Below are 15293 nucleotides of genomic sequence, written 5' to 3'. Positions count from 1 at the left end.
AGGCTGGCCTCGAACTCCTGACCTCAGACGATCCGCCCGGCCTCCCAAAGTGTTTGGATTACAGGCGTGAGCCATCGCGCCTCGCCCTTATTGTTTACTTGTTTGTTTGTTTGTTTGTTTGTGAGACAGAGTCTCAGTCTGTGGCCCAGGCTGGGGTACAGTGGCATGGTCTTGGCTTACTGCAACCTCTGCCTCCTGAGTTCAAGCAATTCTCCTGCCTCAGCCTCCTGAGTAGCTGGGATTACAGGCATGCACCACCACACCCAGCCAATTTTTGTATTTTTAGTAGATACGGGGTTTCACCATGTTAGCCAGGCTGGTCTCAAACTCCTGACTTCGTGATCTGCCCACCTCGGCCTCCCAAAGTGTTGGGATTACAGGCGTGAGCCACCATGCCTGGCTATTTACTTTTAGTCCAGAGTAGAGAGTGTAAGATAAACTGTAGTTGAGTCAAGTTTCCAACTAACATAGAAAGTTAGTTATATATAGGTTGGCCGACTGACATTTATGTCTATTTTAATTTTTGGAATATCATATGTCAGAAGGATTAAAAATTTTATACAATAAATGTGTTATTGAATAATATATCCAAACAGATTTTGGGAACTGAAGGATTGAAAATGTATACTAAGTTTTTTTTTTTTTGAGACGGAGTCTCCCTCTGTCACCCAGGCTGGAGTGCAGTGGCGCGATCTTGGCTCACTGCAAGCTCTGCCTCCCGGGTTCACGCCATTCTCCTGCGTCAGCCTCCCGAGTAGCTGGGACTACAGGCGCCCGCCACTATGCCCGGCTAACTTTTTTTGTATTTTTAGTAGAGATGGGGTTTCACCATGTTAGCCAGGATGGTCTCGATCTCCTGACCTCGTGATCTGCCCGCCTTGGCCTCCCAAAGTGCTGGGATTACAGGCGTGAGCCACCGCGCCTGGCCAAAAATGTATACTAAGTTTAAAAGGGTGTGTGTGTGTGCACACATGTGTATATATATCTCTTTAAGATGATTAATATGCACATCTTAACTTACTTCACTTGGCTACAAATCAAACAAAAAATGGAAGGCTCTAGGAAAAATGTTTTGTTACCTGCACTACATTTGGATACAAAGCAGCACACAGCATTGCTGATATCAGCTTGGGGTTCTCAGCATTTGAGTTTGCCTATGAGAAAAGTACAGCATTAATTAACAAGTAGTATGGCTATTCCTTTTTTTTTCTTTCTGAGACGGAGTCTTGCTCTGTCACCCAGGCCAGAGTGCAGTGGCGCCATCTCAGCTTACTGCAACCTCCACCTCCCAGGTTCAAGCGATTCTCCTGCCTCAGCCTCCCGAGTAGCTGGGATTACAGGCATACACCACTATGCCTGTTAATTTTTGTATTTTTAGTAGAGACGAGGTTTCACCGTGTTGGCCAGGCTGGTCTCTAACTCTGGAGCTCAAGTGATCTGCCCACCTCGGCCTCTCAAAGTACTAAGATTACAGGCGTGAGCCACTGTGTCTGGCTCTAATATGGCTATTTCTGTCTGTGCCGTAGAATTTACCAATTTATTACATTTGATCTCTATCTTAAAGCAAAAAAAGAGCACCCAATTTCTATCTCTTTGCTAGAAAAATTATTTCTAAGTGAAAAAACAAATCTACTGGACCACAGTCACATTGGACCCACTCCAAGGAGCCTACAATGACTTTCTAGACTTTTGCAAAGCAGTTACAAAGCCAGTGTTCCTAAGTATAAATGGAGAAAAAAATCCTGCTTCATGACATGTTCAGAATCTCTGGAAGGTGCTAACTGCACTCGGAACACAGGGGCATCAGGTTCATCTTACAGAAGTGCTTTTCCTACAGTTATAGAAAAAACTGTCTTTTGTTAGAAAAAATGCTGGCCGGATTTGAGAAAATTCTACCGGAAGTCTATTCTATCTATTATGAGTTTATCAAGAAGCAGCATGAAATTTAAAAACCAAAAACAACAGCAACAATGAGCAGAAAACCCTCTATTTTTTTTTTTTTTTTGAGATGGAGTTTCACTCTTGCTGCCCAGGCTGGAGTGCAATGGCGCGATCTCGGCTCACCGCAACCTCCGCCTCCCGGGTTCAAGCGATTCTCCTGCCTCAGCCTCCCGAGTAGCTGGGATTACAGGCATGTGCTACCACGCCTGGATAATTTTGTATTTTTAGTAGAGACAGGGTTTCTCCATGTTGGGCAGGCTAGTCTCGAGCTCCTGACCTCAAGTGATTTGCCCACCTTGGCCTTCCAAAGTGCTGGGATTACAGGCATAAGCCACCATGCCCCGCCCCCTCTATTCTTATGAGTGTTAGCTGACACTTAAAACATTTTTTTTTATACTTTTTTTTTTTTTTTTTGAGACAGGGTCTGGCTCTGTTGCCCAGGCTAGAGTATAGTGTCTCAATCTTAGCCCACTGCAACCTCTGCTTCCTAGGCTCAGATCATTCTCCCACCTCACCATCCCACATAGCTGGGACAACAGGTGGTACACCACCATGCCTGGCTAATTTTTTTGTATAGAGATGAGGGGTTTCACCATGTTGCTCTAGCTGGTCTCAAACTCCTGAGCTCAAGCAATCCACCTGCCTCAGCCTCCCAAAGTGTTGGGATTATAGGCACAAGCCACTGTGCCAGGTCAGCTGATATTTATTTGTGCAAAGTAGAAAATCAAGAATGCCATTAACCCACTGCTCATAGGCTTAAGTGAAGAAGAATGTCTACAAGTGTTCCCAGGTTAAGATTGTATTTAGGTGCTAACTAAAGAGAAATAAGAACCAACTCCACAGTCTTTACCTCTTCTCCTGTGGCATCTAAGACACCATCTCCTCCTTGGGCCCTTTTCTCAATTTCCCTTGCTCTGAGCCCTTCCCTTGCAAACCCTATATCCGATAACAGTTCCGTGAATTGTCGTTTGAGGCTGGCCATTTCCTGAAAGAAGTGGAAAAACCTTTAAGCAAGGGCATCAGCATAACAAAGTGTTAAGTCTTACAAAAATGAGTGACTACAAAAATGCATTATTTCAGGGGATAGCAATGAGGGTCAAGTGGATTCATTACTCAGGTATGAAGAGGATCTTGTTTGGTCATTTCCAAGAAGCAGCTTTCACTTACACAAACTGGCAGACAAAGTGAAACAGTTATGCAGAAATGCAAAAATTCAGTAAATCCAAGGATCATTTATTTAACTCTAGATTACAATTTTAAACACTTTCACTGGATTTTGGGTAGGCCTGATTTTCCACGAAATTCTCAGGACAGCAAAAAATGCAGTTTGTTTTGACTGGAATTCCAACTCCAAGTGCTGCGGCACTGTCTACTATCTAGCTTTTCCTACTTGCATTTCTGCTCCTGTCCTCTCAGTTCCTTACTCAGGCCTAGAGTGGTTCGTGCTCTCGGTGGAACTCAGCAGAATGTTTCCTTTCTCTCCTTCATTATGGTCTTGCTGGCTCATATCTTTTCCTACGAATAGGGACATCATTAAGTGGTTCGAGATTTTTTGTTTTTTTTTTGAGACGGAGTCTCATTGTCGCCCAGGCTGGAGTGTAGTGGCACGATCTCGGCTCACTGCAAGCTCCGCCTCCCGGGTTCACGCCATTCTCCCACCTCAGCCTCCCAAGTAGCTGGGACTACAGGCGCCCGCCACCACGCCTGGCTAATTTTTTGTATTTTTAGTAGAGACGGGGTTTCACCGTGTTAGCCAGGATGGTCCTGGCTCCTTTTAGTGGCTGAGCACAAATGTGAGAAAGAAAGCACAAACTTCTTTCTCTTGTGGCTACTGTTCTCACATAGGCTGCACATCAGACAAAGAGAAGGAAATAATAATCATTCAAGGAACTGAAAGCTAAGCAACACTACCCTGTCTCTCAATGATAGTTTAAGTATTTTCTTGGAATGTCTCAAGTACACATGGATAACTAGAATATAATTAGGAGTTAAATATACCACAGTTTCTATTTCACGACAAAGTTTTAATTGAAATCTTAATAAAAACAATCCTACAATCTAAGCTGGAGTTTAGTGAAAAGATGCTCTTGTTTGATGGACCTCATAAGTCACAGCAAAATCTACACATATCCTAATGAAAAAAATAAATAAATTTAGTAGGAAATATAATTTAAAAGAAATATCCTCATCTTATATTTAAGCATCTTAATGACTTGAGAAAATATTTCTTATTGCCCTGTACGTATAAACACCGCCCCCCCGCCGCCTTTGATTAGTGATTCTCAGCCTCCCAAGTAGCTGGGACCACAGGCGTGCACCATCACGCCTGGCTAATTTTTATTTATTTTATTTTTTTATTTTTATTTATTTATTATTATTATTTTTTTGAGACGGAGTCTCGCTCTGTCACCCAGGCTGGAGTGCAGTGGTGCAATCTCGGCTCACTGCAAGCTCCGCCGCCCGGGTTCATGCCATTCTCCTGCCTCAGCCTCCCGGCAGCTGGGACCACAGGCGCCCGCCACCACACCCGGCTAATTTTTTGTATTTTTAGTAGAGACGGGGTTTCACCGTGTTAGCCAGGATGGTCTCGATCTCCTGACCTCGTGATCCGCCCGCCTCGGCCTCCCAAAGTGCTGGGATTACAAGCGTGAGCCACCGCGCCCGGCCTAATTTTTATATTTTTTGTAGAGACGGGGTTTCGCCATGTTGCCCAGGGTGGTCTCGAACTCCTGGGCTCAAAGGTTCTGCCTGCCTTGGCTTCCCAAAGTGCTAGGATTATAGGCATGAGCCACTGTGCAGGGCCCCAAAATCTTTGAGTAAAACATGCTTTGCAAAGATGTGTGCCATCACAGTTTGGCTTCTCATACCACTTTGGAATTTATTTATTTATTTATTGAGACAAAGTCTCCCTCTGTTGCCCAGACTGGAGTGCAATGGCACAATCTCAACTCACTGAAACCTTCATCTCCTGGGTTCAAACGATTCTCATGCCTCAGCCTCCCGAGTAGCTGGGATTACAGGCATGAGCTACCATGCCCAGCTAATTTTTTGTATTTTTAATAGAGATGGAGTTTTGCTATGTTGGCCAGGCTTGTCTTGAACTCCTGGCCTCAAGTGATCTGCCTCCCTCGGCCTTCCAAAGTGCTGGGATTACAGACATGAGCCATAGGCCCTGGCCTCATATCACTTTGAAAGGGCACCTAAAACACTGTTGCAACAGGAGACAGAAGCCCTGTCTACATTATACAGAAGATAAACATTTTTTATTTTTATTTTTTTAGACAGGATCTCCCTCTGTTGGCCTAGGCTGGAGTACAGTAGGGCATTCATGGCTCACTGCAGTCTTGACCTCCCAGGCTCAAGTGATCCTCCCACCTCAGCCTCTGGAGTAGATGGGATTACAGGCCCATGTCACTAGGTCTGGCTGATTTTTGTATTTTTTGTAGAGATGGGGTTTTGCCACGTTTCCCAGGATGGTCTCAAGCTCCTGCGCTGAAGCAATCCTCAGCCTCCCAAAGTGCTGGGATTATAGGTATGAGCCACCACACCCGGCTAAACATTTTCTTGTATACTCATTATATTCACTTAGTAGGTTCTGATAGATGTTAAGAAAAATTAACAAAATCTGGTTCAGTATTAGTTTTTTGGTTTTGGGGAGAGGGTAAGGGGATTAGAGATGGCCATGGACCTCTCTGAAAAGCTGATGAAAGCTATGGTCGTCTCTCCAGAATAATGCACATATGTATAAGCATACAATTTTGTATACAATTTCAGGGGCTTAGGGATTCAGGTTAAGAATGCCTGGTGTAGCCCGGCGTGGTTTCTCACACCTGTAATCCCAGCACTTTGGGTGGCCAAGGCGGGTGGATCATGAGGTCAGGAGTTCGAGAGCAGCCCGGCCAGCATGGTGAAACTCCATCTCTACTAAAAATACAAAAAAATTAGATGGGCATGGTGGCATGTGCCTGTAGCCCCAGGTACTCAGGTGCCTGAGGCAGGAGAATCGCTTGACCCCGGGAGGCGGAGGTTGCAGTGAGCCGAGATTGCGCCACTGCATTCCAGCCTGGGAGACAGAATGAGACTCTATCTCAAAAAAACAGACAAACAAATGAAAAAGAATCCCTGGTGTAATTACTGAAAAAACGGACTTCCAGTAAGCAGCAATCTTACTGCCTATGTTCCACCCTATCCTCCACATAAGTAAACAAAAATTCACCACAGAAAAGGAGGTCAGTGGAAAGGTTCAGCACAGAAAGCCTGATGCCACAGTGCAGGAGTCCATTTTACACGGCTGGTAAAGCCAAACATATTCCAGAAATAACATTTGCAATGTTAAGACAGGACACATGAGACAAAGTTACAGCACCCTCTGGTGAGCTACTCTAATACAAAATGAAGAAAAAGCCACAGACACAACTCACCTGCAGAACTCTTCCAGACAAGAAGTTTTGTCTGCAGTAATTATAACTTGCACGCATGCCTTCTTTTGTACTTAGCTGCCATCCCTAAATTTTGGAGAAAATCAAACTGAACTTACTCAGTCTTTAGTGCCAACACTGGTAATAAAACTAAGCTATTAGGTTATATACTTACCTTATACGCTCGTAGAAGGGCCAGATAATCACTGTTTGCGAATGCAAATTCCAGCTTTTTCTGGTTAGCTTCTTCTTTTTTATCCCAGGGAGATACCTAAAGCAGAGAGGAAAATCAGATTTAAAGAACACTTTTTTTTTTTTTCCAAAGACAGGGTCTTGTTCTGTTGCCCAGGCTGGAGTGGTGTGATCATAGCCCACTGCAACCTTTATCTCCCAGGCTTAAGCAATCCTCCTGCCTCAGCCTCCCTGGTAGCTGGGACTACAGGTGTGCCCCATCATGCCAGCTAATTTTTTAAAATTTTCGGTAGAGACGGAGTCTCACCATGTTGTGCAGGCTGGTCTTGAACTCCTGGGCTCAGGCAATTGGCCCACCCCGGCCTACCAAAGTGCTGGCATTATAGGCATGAGCCACCACACCAGGTCCTACAGGATAGTTTTTATCTGAGGTTTCAAATGGCATTTTCCTATTGCTAAAGCCAGATACCTTGGGAAAGGATTTTGTGTGGAAAAAGTGTAATTAGTGGGTCAGCGAATTAAAGGCAATTATGATGGTAAATGGCAAGCTCACAGTCTTTGCTCTGTCAGTCTGCCTGCCCACCCAAAATAAGCTCTTCTGGGTCTTTTAGTTCCAAGTGGCAAGAGTCATCAAAGAGCCACTCATTCTAAAGCTATATCTAAAACCTAACATTCTGTTATCTGTGTTATTTTACAGATTCTTATTCGTCTTCTACGTTTGAGTCTCCCTTGCTTCTATACCCATAACTAGTGTTTTACTCTTATTTATTGTTTTACTTGAAAATCTACACTGGGAAGAATCCTCTTATTTTATTACAAATGTTTACAGGTCTTCCTTTTCCCTACAAATGTGTAAAATCAGCAAGGAAGTTAAATTTCACCGCTTTACACATACCAATTCATTAATCCGATGATATTTCTCTGCCTTCTCAGGCTCTAAAGATATCAGCATGAGCTGCAGTAGTTTCTCATGGCAATCTAAACCAATGCCCTAGTTGCAACACCACTGAAATTCATTCTAAACCAACCATAGTGCTTCTCTCTAATTTTTGTATATTTAAATAATCTTATAACTAATACAACAGCAATAAAATTTTAGTTTCTACTTGAAAGTAAAATTCCTTCCTTTTTAGACAGGCCAGTGGGAAAAGGACTGCACGTGGGAGATTAATATTATGTTTACAGAGTCCAGCAAAGGACAAGTGCTCAGTTTTGGCCATGGATGACATCAACATTTCTTTTCTCTCTCTTTTTTTCTCCAGATCACTAAACGAAGGCAGACGTCAGCATTTCTGGATTCAGAGTCCAGAGTGCTCACCATTACACCATGGAACCTCACACCAGACATCAACATTTCTAATGAGTCTTTCTTTATTCCAGTAAAAGAAAATGGTCAGTGAGAGGTTGGTTTAGATGATTTAGGAAAAGGCAATGGAAGTCCTGTTCACAAGGTTGATACTGTGTACCCCCAGCAAGTTATGTCACCTCTTCTGGTCCTTGGTTTTATCATTTCCTTTTTTAAAGAGTAGTCAAGTCTCAACAACCAATTGAGATAACTCACTACCACTGGACCAGCTGGTTTATAATTTGTTATTAAGTCAGGGAGCTGGACTAAGATATTTTTGCAGATCTGTGAGTTTATAATTCGATGATATATAACATTAAAACTGAAGAAAATGAATACATCCATTTATTCTCCTAACTATATAAAATAAGCCATGATAAAAATAAAGGCAGATTGCTTATCATGAAAGGACCAGTAAAAAAGATTTTTTTAATGAAGAAAAAAAAAAAACAGGCAGACTGACACTCCACCCAACAGCAGAAAATCCTTTCTTCTCAAGTATACGTGGAACACCCTCCAGGATAGACCATATGCTTGACCATAAAACAAAGCTCAATACTTTTTAAAGAGGATTGAAATAATACAAATATGTTCTCTGTCCACAATAGACTGAAATTAGAAATAATGAAAAAAAATTGCAAACTCACAAATATATAGAAATTAAACAACCCATGCCTAAATAATCAAAGAGTCACAGGAGAATAAAAAGGAAAATCAGAAAATACTTTGAGATGAATGAAAAGGAAAACCAAAATGTATGGGATGCAGCTAAAATAGTCCTTAGAGAAAAACTGAGAGCTGTACATGCTTACATAAAAAAGAAAGATCTCAAAACAATAATCTAAACTTCTACTTTAAGACACTAGAAAAAGAAGAGCCACCTAAGCCTTAAGTAAACAGAAGGAAGGAAAGAATAAAGAGCAGACAGTAATGAAATAAAGAACAGAAAAACAACTGAAAAAAATTAATAAAACCACCAGGCACGGTGGCTCACACCTGCAATCCCAGCACTTTGGAAGGCTGAGGCAGGCAGATCACGAGGTCAGGAGTTAGAGATCAGCCTGACCAACATGGTGAAACCCCGTCTCTATAAAAATACAAAAATTAGCTGGGTGTGGTGGCACGTGCCTGTAATCCCAGCTACTCGGGAGGCTGAGGCAGGAGAATTGCTTGAACCTGGAAGGCAGAGGTTGCAGCGAGCCGAGATTGCGCCCCTGCACTCCAGCCTGGGCAACAGAGCGAGACCCCATCTCAAAAACAAAAAATAAAACCAAAAGTTGATTCTCTGAAAAGACAAAGAAAATTGACAAATCTTTAGCTAGACTGACCAAGAAAAAGAGAGGGAAAGCTCAAGTTACTAGAATCAGAAAAAGGGACATTATTACTAGCCTTACAGAAATAAAAAGGATTATAAAGGGACATTATGAAAAATTATATGCCAATAAATTAGATAAGTTAGAGAAAATAAAATTCCTAGAAAAACATAAACTATCACAACTGACTCAAAACAACTGACTCAAAAAGAAATAGACAATCTGAAGAGTCCTAGAACTAATGAAGAGATTGAATTAATAATAAAACAACTACCCACCAACCCTCTCACTCTACCACCCCCGGCCCAGGTGGCTTTATACCACTGAATTCTACTAAACATTTAATGATAATTTTGTTTTTTTTTGAGACGGAATTTTGCTCTTGTTGCCCAGGCTGGAGTGCAATGGCGCGACTGGCTCATTGCAACCTCCGCCTCCCAGGTTCAAGCGATTCTCCTGCCTCAGCCTCCTGAGTAGCTGAGATTACAGGCATGTACCAGCATGCCCGGCTAATTTTGTATTTTTAATAGAGACGGGGTTTCTCCATGTTTGTCAGGCTGGTCTCAAACTCCCGACCTCAGGTGATCCACCTGCCTCAGCCTCCCAAAGTGCTGGGATTACAGGCGTGAGCCACCGCGCCCGACCCTAAAGAAGAATTAATATCAGTTGTTCTTTTTTTTAGACGGAGTCTTTCTCTGTCACCAGGCTGGAATGCAGTGGCGCGATCTTGGCTCAGTGCAACCTCCTCCTCCCGGGTTCAAGCGATTCTCCTGCATCAGTCTCCCAAGTAGCTGGGACTACATGTGCGCATCACCACACCTGGTTAATTTTTTGTATTTTTAATAGAGACAGGGTTTCACCATGTTGGCCAAGCTGGTCTCGAACTCCTGACCTCAAATGATCTGCCCGCCTCAGCCACCCAAAGTGATGGGATTACAGGCATAAGCCACCGCACCTGGCCTGGATTACTTTTAATAAGTTATATCTCTAGTTCTCAGTCTTTATTTGGAGGGTGGATCTCTTTGAGGATTGGATGACATTGTTCCCTAAAAAATCTTTTTGTTTGTTTTATTTGTTTTTGTCTTTTCAGAAATTTATTTGTGACCTTCTCCATCCCATGCAGATGTGCCCTAAAAAATTCACATCTAACACACAAGCATATTTTTAGGGGGCTCACATGCCCTTGATTCCCCCATGGTCTCCTTAGAGACCTATGGTCCTCTTAGAGACTCCAGTTTAGATGAATGTTGTTTACTTACAAATGGAGACTTAAAAGCCAAACTGGCAGCAATGGTGAGAGCAGGATCCAAACAGCGGAAGATAGACCCAAACAACATTAGTTTGCCAATTCTCACATCCACGGGCAGAGAGGCCAAATGATACCCAAGAGGGGTCAATTTTTCATCTGGGGTTAATGCTCCTAAGTCTCGTAATCGTATTTTTGAGGCACGAAGAGAATCGTTGTGTGGAGGTTCAATGAGCCGAGAAAACACAGACTGGAGATTATGAGCACTAAACATCTCTAAAATTTTAATTCTGAAAAGGAAACAAAATAATATTTGTCAATTTTATTTCTGGTGGGATGACACAGAGGAATAATTTCTTTTGTGAGTGATAATAATTTACAAGTTTAAGTAAAAATTTTTAAAATCTCATGTTTTCTACTTCTACCAATAAACCACAAAAACACGTTCAGATTCTGAAACTTATTCATATTCAGAATAAAATTCTCTCTACAAACTTTCAAAATGCTTCTTTCCGTAACAGTGGGATCGAATTATGAAATAGAGTTCATGACAAAAGATAGTAAGTGTTGGCAAGGATGTGGAGAACTTGGAACCCTGCACAATGTTTGTGGGAATGTAAAATGATGCAGCCACTATGAAAAACAGGATAGAGATTCCTCAAAAAATTAAAAATAGAACTACCATATGATCCAGCAACCCCACTTCTAAGTATACATCCAAAAGAATTGAAGTCAGAATCTTGTAGAGAGGCCAGGTGCAGTGGCTCACGCCTGTAATCCCAGCACTTTGGGAGGCTGAGGTAGGTGGATCATTTGAGGTCAGGAGTTCGAGACCAGCCTGGCCAACATGGTGAAACCCCGTCTCTACTAAAAATACAAAAACTAGCCAGGCATGGTGATGTACACGTGTAATCCCAGCTACTTGGGAGGCTGAGGCAGGAGAATCACTTGAACCCGGAGGTGGAGGTTGCAGTGAGCCAAGATTGCGCCACTGCACTCTAGCCTGGGTGACCGAGCAAGACTCTGTTTCCAAAAAAAAAAAAAATCTTGCAGAGCAGAGATACTTGCACTCCTGTGTTCACTGTAATATTATTCAGAATATCCAAGATGTGGAAACAACCTAAATGTCAATTGACAGATGAGTGGATAAAGAAAGTGCAGTATATATATACATACAGTGGAATACCATTCAGGCTTAAAAAACAAAGAAATTCTGCAATGTGCAACAGTATGGATGAAACCTTGGGGACACTATGTTAAGTGAAATAAGCCAGTCACAAAAAGACAAATGCTGGATGGTTCTACTTGTATGAGGTATCTAAAATAGTCAAACTTACAGAAGTGGAGAGTAGAATGGTTGCCAGGGGCTGGACATGAGGGGAAAATGGAGAGTTGCTGTCCAATAGGTATAAAGTTTCAGTTTCGCAAAATGAGTTAAGTTCGAGAGCTCTTCTGTACAACATTATGCCTATAGTTAACGGTACTGTGTTGTAAAATTAAACATTTGCTAAGAGGGTAGATCTAATATTAAGTATTCTTACCATAATAAAAACTGGACATGATTAGCTTAGATAGTTCTGACTGCTATACAATTAAAGGTATTTATGAAAAAGGTTTAAATGATCCACTTATTCCTTCTCACATCTGAAGTTGCAGTCATTATTTATTTTGCAGTCATTATTTATTTATTTTTATTTTTATTTTTGGGACAGAGTTTCACTCTTATTGATCAGGCTGGAGTGCAATGGTATGATCTTGGCTCACTGCAACCTCCACCTCCTGGGTTCAAGTGATTCTCCTGCTTCAGCCTCCTAAGAAATTGGGATTACAGGCGTGCGCCACTATACCTGGCTAATTTTATATTTTTTTATGAGAGATGGGGTTTCACCATGTTGGCCAGGCTGGTCTCAAACTCCTGACCTCAGGTGATCTGCCTGCCCCAGCCTCCCAAAGTGCCAGGATTACAGGCATGAGCCACCACACCCAGCCTAAAGCTGCAGTCATTGTTTATAAAATTAATCTGCATTGTGTCCTGCCTCATAATAGCTCTTCAAAAACTAGTGTTTTAAATTATGAACTTCATTCGGAAAAAGAGTTCTCATTTAAAAAAAAACAAATTATGAATATCAGCAACTTAGAGAAAAGTGCAACACACATAAAATTTTATTTACTTCACATACAGCTCCTTTTTAAGTTGCCAATCTATATACATACAATTTTACATTTTTATTAACATGTATATTTTTGGTACCTAGCCTTTTCTCACTTAATGTAGTTCACTTTAAGACATGAATTGACAGTAATCCACTTACTTAAATTTCATTTTTATTTTATTCATTTATTTATTTTTTATTTTTTGAGATGGAGTCTAGCTCTGCTGCCCAGGCTGGAGTGCAGTGGCACGATCTCAGCTCACTGCAACCTCTGTCTCTTGGGTTCAAGTGATTCTCCTGCCTCAGCCTCCCCCAGTAGCTGAGATTACAGGCACGCACCACCACGCCCAGCTAATTTTTTTTTGTATTTTTATTAGAGATGGGGCTTCACCTTGTTGGCCAGGCTGGTCTCGAACTCCTGACCTCAAATGATCTGCCCGCCTCAGCCTCCCAAAGTGCTGGGATTACAGGCCTGAGCCTTGGCACCCAGCCCATTTTATTCATTTATTTTTGAAATGGGGCCTCACTCTGTCTCAGAGGCTGGTGGGCAGTGGTGCATGGCTTACTGCAGGATCAAACTCTGGGCTCAAGTGATCCTCTCATCTCAGTCTCCCAAATAGCTATAGGACCACAGGTGCGTGCCCCCATGCTCAGCTAAGTTTTATATTTTTTGTAGAGATGGGGTTTTGGCATGTTGCCCAGGGTGGTCTCAAGCTCCTGGGTTCAAGTGATCCTCACACGCTGGCTTCCCAAAGTGCTGGGATTACAGGTGTGAGCCACCACACCAGGCCTACAAATGTATTATTATTTTTTTAATATTCAAATTTTATTTTATTTTATTTTTTTTTTGAGATGGCGTCTCACTCTGTCACCCAAGCTGGAGTGCAATGTCATGATCTCAGCTCACTGCAACCTCTGCCTCCTGGGTTCAAGAGATTCTCCTTCCTCAGCCTCCCAAGTAGCTGGGATTACAGGTGTGTGCTACCACACCCAGCTAATTTTTGTATTTTTAGCAGAGATGGAGTTTTGCCATGTTGGCCAGGCTGGTCTCGAACTCCTGACCTCAGCTGATCCACCCGCCTCGGCCTCCCAAAGTGCTGGGATTACAAGCGTGAGCCTCCACGCTCGGCCCTACATATGTATTCTTAAGCTCTATTTTAGGGCCATGCTCTACAATTTAAGAGATCTTTATGTGCAGAAATTCAAAAGGAATGGTAAAGTCAACACTAAGGATCTCTTTCTTCGCAAATAAATGCGATTATTGGTGGTCATTCTTAGCCAAATATCTTCTAGAAGTAAAAGGAAAACATGGAACTTAATAGAGTGAGAAATATTTAGACCTTTTGGAAGCAAAACACAAAAACCAGATGTCACCTTAGACACAGCTGTTCCAATGGCACTCTTTGTATTTCTGGTAGCTGTTGCTTTAAAAGCTGGTGATTGTAGTGATGGCTAGTGAATAAATGGAAGCAGACCCCAGATGCAACACGGCCTGCTCGGCCTTTCCTTTGTAGAGCATTAGCTTGAGATACAAAGGTGTCCTCTAGACTTTCCATCCCTTTGCTGGCATCATATCTATAAAGAAAAAGAAAATATAAAATCGAGTCATTTTATAAAAACGTGGCCAGGACTGCTTGGGATGATGAATAGATGAACCAGCTTCCTCCTGTAGAGGGACACAGTGCCCTGTATATTCTGGGATAGTTGAGTCCCTGGTAGGAGTAGCTAGTGCTAATTTAAGTGGCATCAAGTGCAGAGTTTCCCAAACTACACAGTTTCTTTATTCAACACTTTTTCATACAAGCACATATAAAATTACATGACAAAAAGAGGGAAAAAGCAATTCATTACTTTTCATCCCCATTTGACGTTAAGGTCCATGGTCTTGGCTACAGAATCACTCACACATCCACGTACAGTTTTCATAAAGTACTTTTTCATACAGTAATCCATGTAGCTTAATAGCATTAGCCATTAACAACTGTGTCTCCCTAAATGAAGCATTTTTAGCCCCTCTCTTACATCACAAGACGGAATACCTCTTTTCTTTCATTTTCCCAGAATCGATGACATAGACAACATCATCGATGGTTATGGATGTCTCAGCAATGTTGGTGGAAATTATAATCTTAGTTACTCCTACAGGAGGTTTTACAAACACAGCCTGCTGCTCTTCACTGGATAAAGATGAATGAAGTGGGTGAATAACACATCTGGAAGGAAATAAAAGCACATGAAGTATTCTAGTACATAGCAGTGAAACTAGATTACAGTGGGTGAATTTCTACTAAAACCAACAACATGACTTCAGATATTGGCAACTTCTCCATAACCTGTCCTCAGAGCCCAGCTCTTCTACATAGTAAAGTTTTGGCCGGGTACGGTGGCTCACACCTGTAATCCCAGCACTTTGGAAGGCTGAGGTGGGTGGATCACCCGACGTCAGGAGTTTGAGATCAGCCTAGCCAACATGGTGAAACCTCGTCTCTACTAAAAATACAAAAATCAGCCAGGCGTGTTGGTGGGCACCTGTAATCCCAGTTACTCGGGAGGCTGAGGCAGGTGAATCACTTGAGCCCAGGAGGCAGAGGTTGCAGTGAGCTGAGATCCTGCCATTGCACTTCAGCTTGGGCGACAATAGCGAGACTCTGTCTCAAAAGATAAAATAAATAAAATAAAATTAAT

At 42.2% G+C, this 15293-nt stretch overlaps 1 protein-coding gene across 5 annotated transcripts in view; it reads right to left on the bottom strand.

Moving 5' to 3' along the window:
* DHX57 (DExH-box helicase 57) overlaps positions 1–15293 on the bottom strand; it is an 81169-nt gene that overhangs the window by 16379 nt on the left and 49497 nt on the right. For 3 of the 5 annotated variants that reach the window (XM_032176937.2, XM_058428692.1, XM_058428693.1), the window contains 7 exons: positions 14648–14821; positions 13983–14183; positions 10469–10745; positions 6535–6630; positions 6363–6446; positions 2792–2926; positions 1080–1154 (listed from right to left, as the gene is read on the bottom strand). In XM_032176937.2, the coding sequence (XP_032032828.1) occupies positions 1080–1154; positions 2792–2926; positions 6363–6446; positions 6535–6630; positions 10469–10745; positions 13983–14183; positions 14648–14821 (1042 nt within the window). Of the gene's footprint in view, positions 1–1079; positions 1155–2791; positions 2927–3125; positions 3457–6362; positions 6447–6534; positions 6631–10468; positions 10746–13982; positions 14184–14647; positions 14822–15293 lie in introns of those variants that run through there. The other 2 variants (XM_032176938.2, XM_058428694.1) reach the window with 2 other exon arrangements.

The sequence above is a fragment of the Hylobates moloch genome, unplaced genomic scaffold (genome assembly GCF_009828535.3).
Source record: "Hylobates moloch isolate HMO894 unplaced genomic scaffold, HMol_V3 SCAFFOLD_15, whole genome shotgun sequence".
NCBI lineage: Eukaryota > Metazoa > Chordata > Mammalia > Primates > Hylobatidae > Hylobates > Hylobates moloch.
The sequence above is the reverse complement of the archived record's forward strand: the minus strand, read 5'-3'. Positions and strand labels throughout refer to the sequence as shown.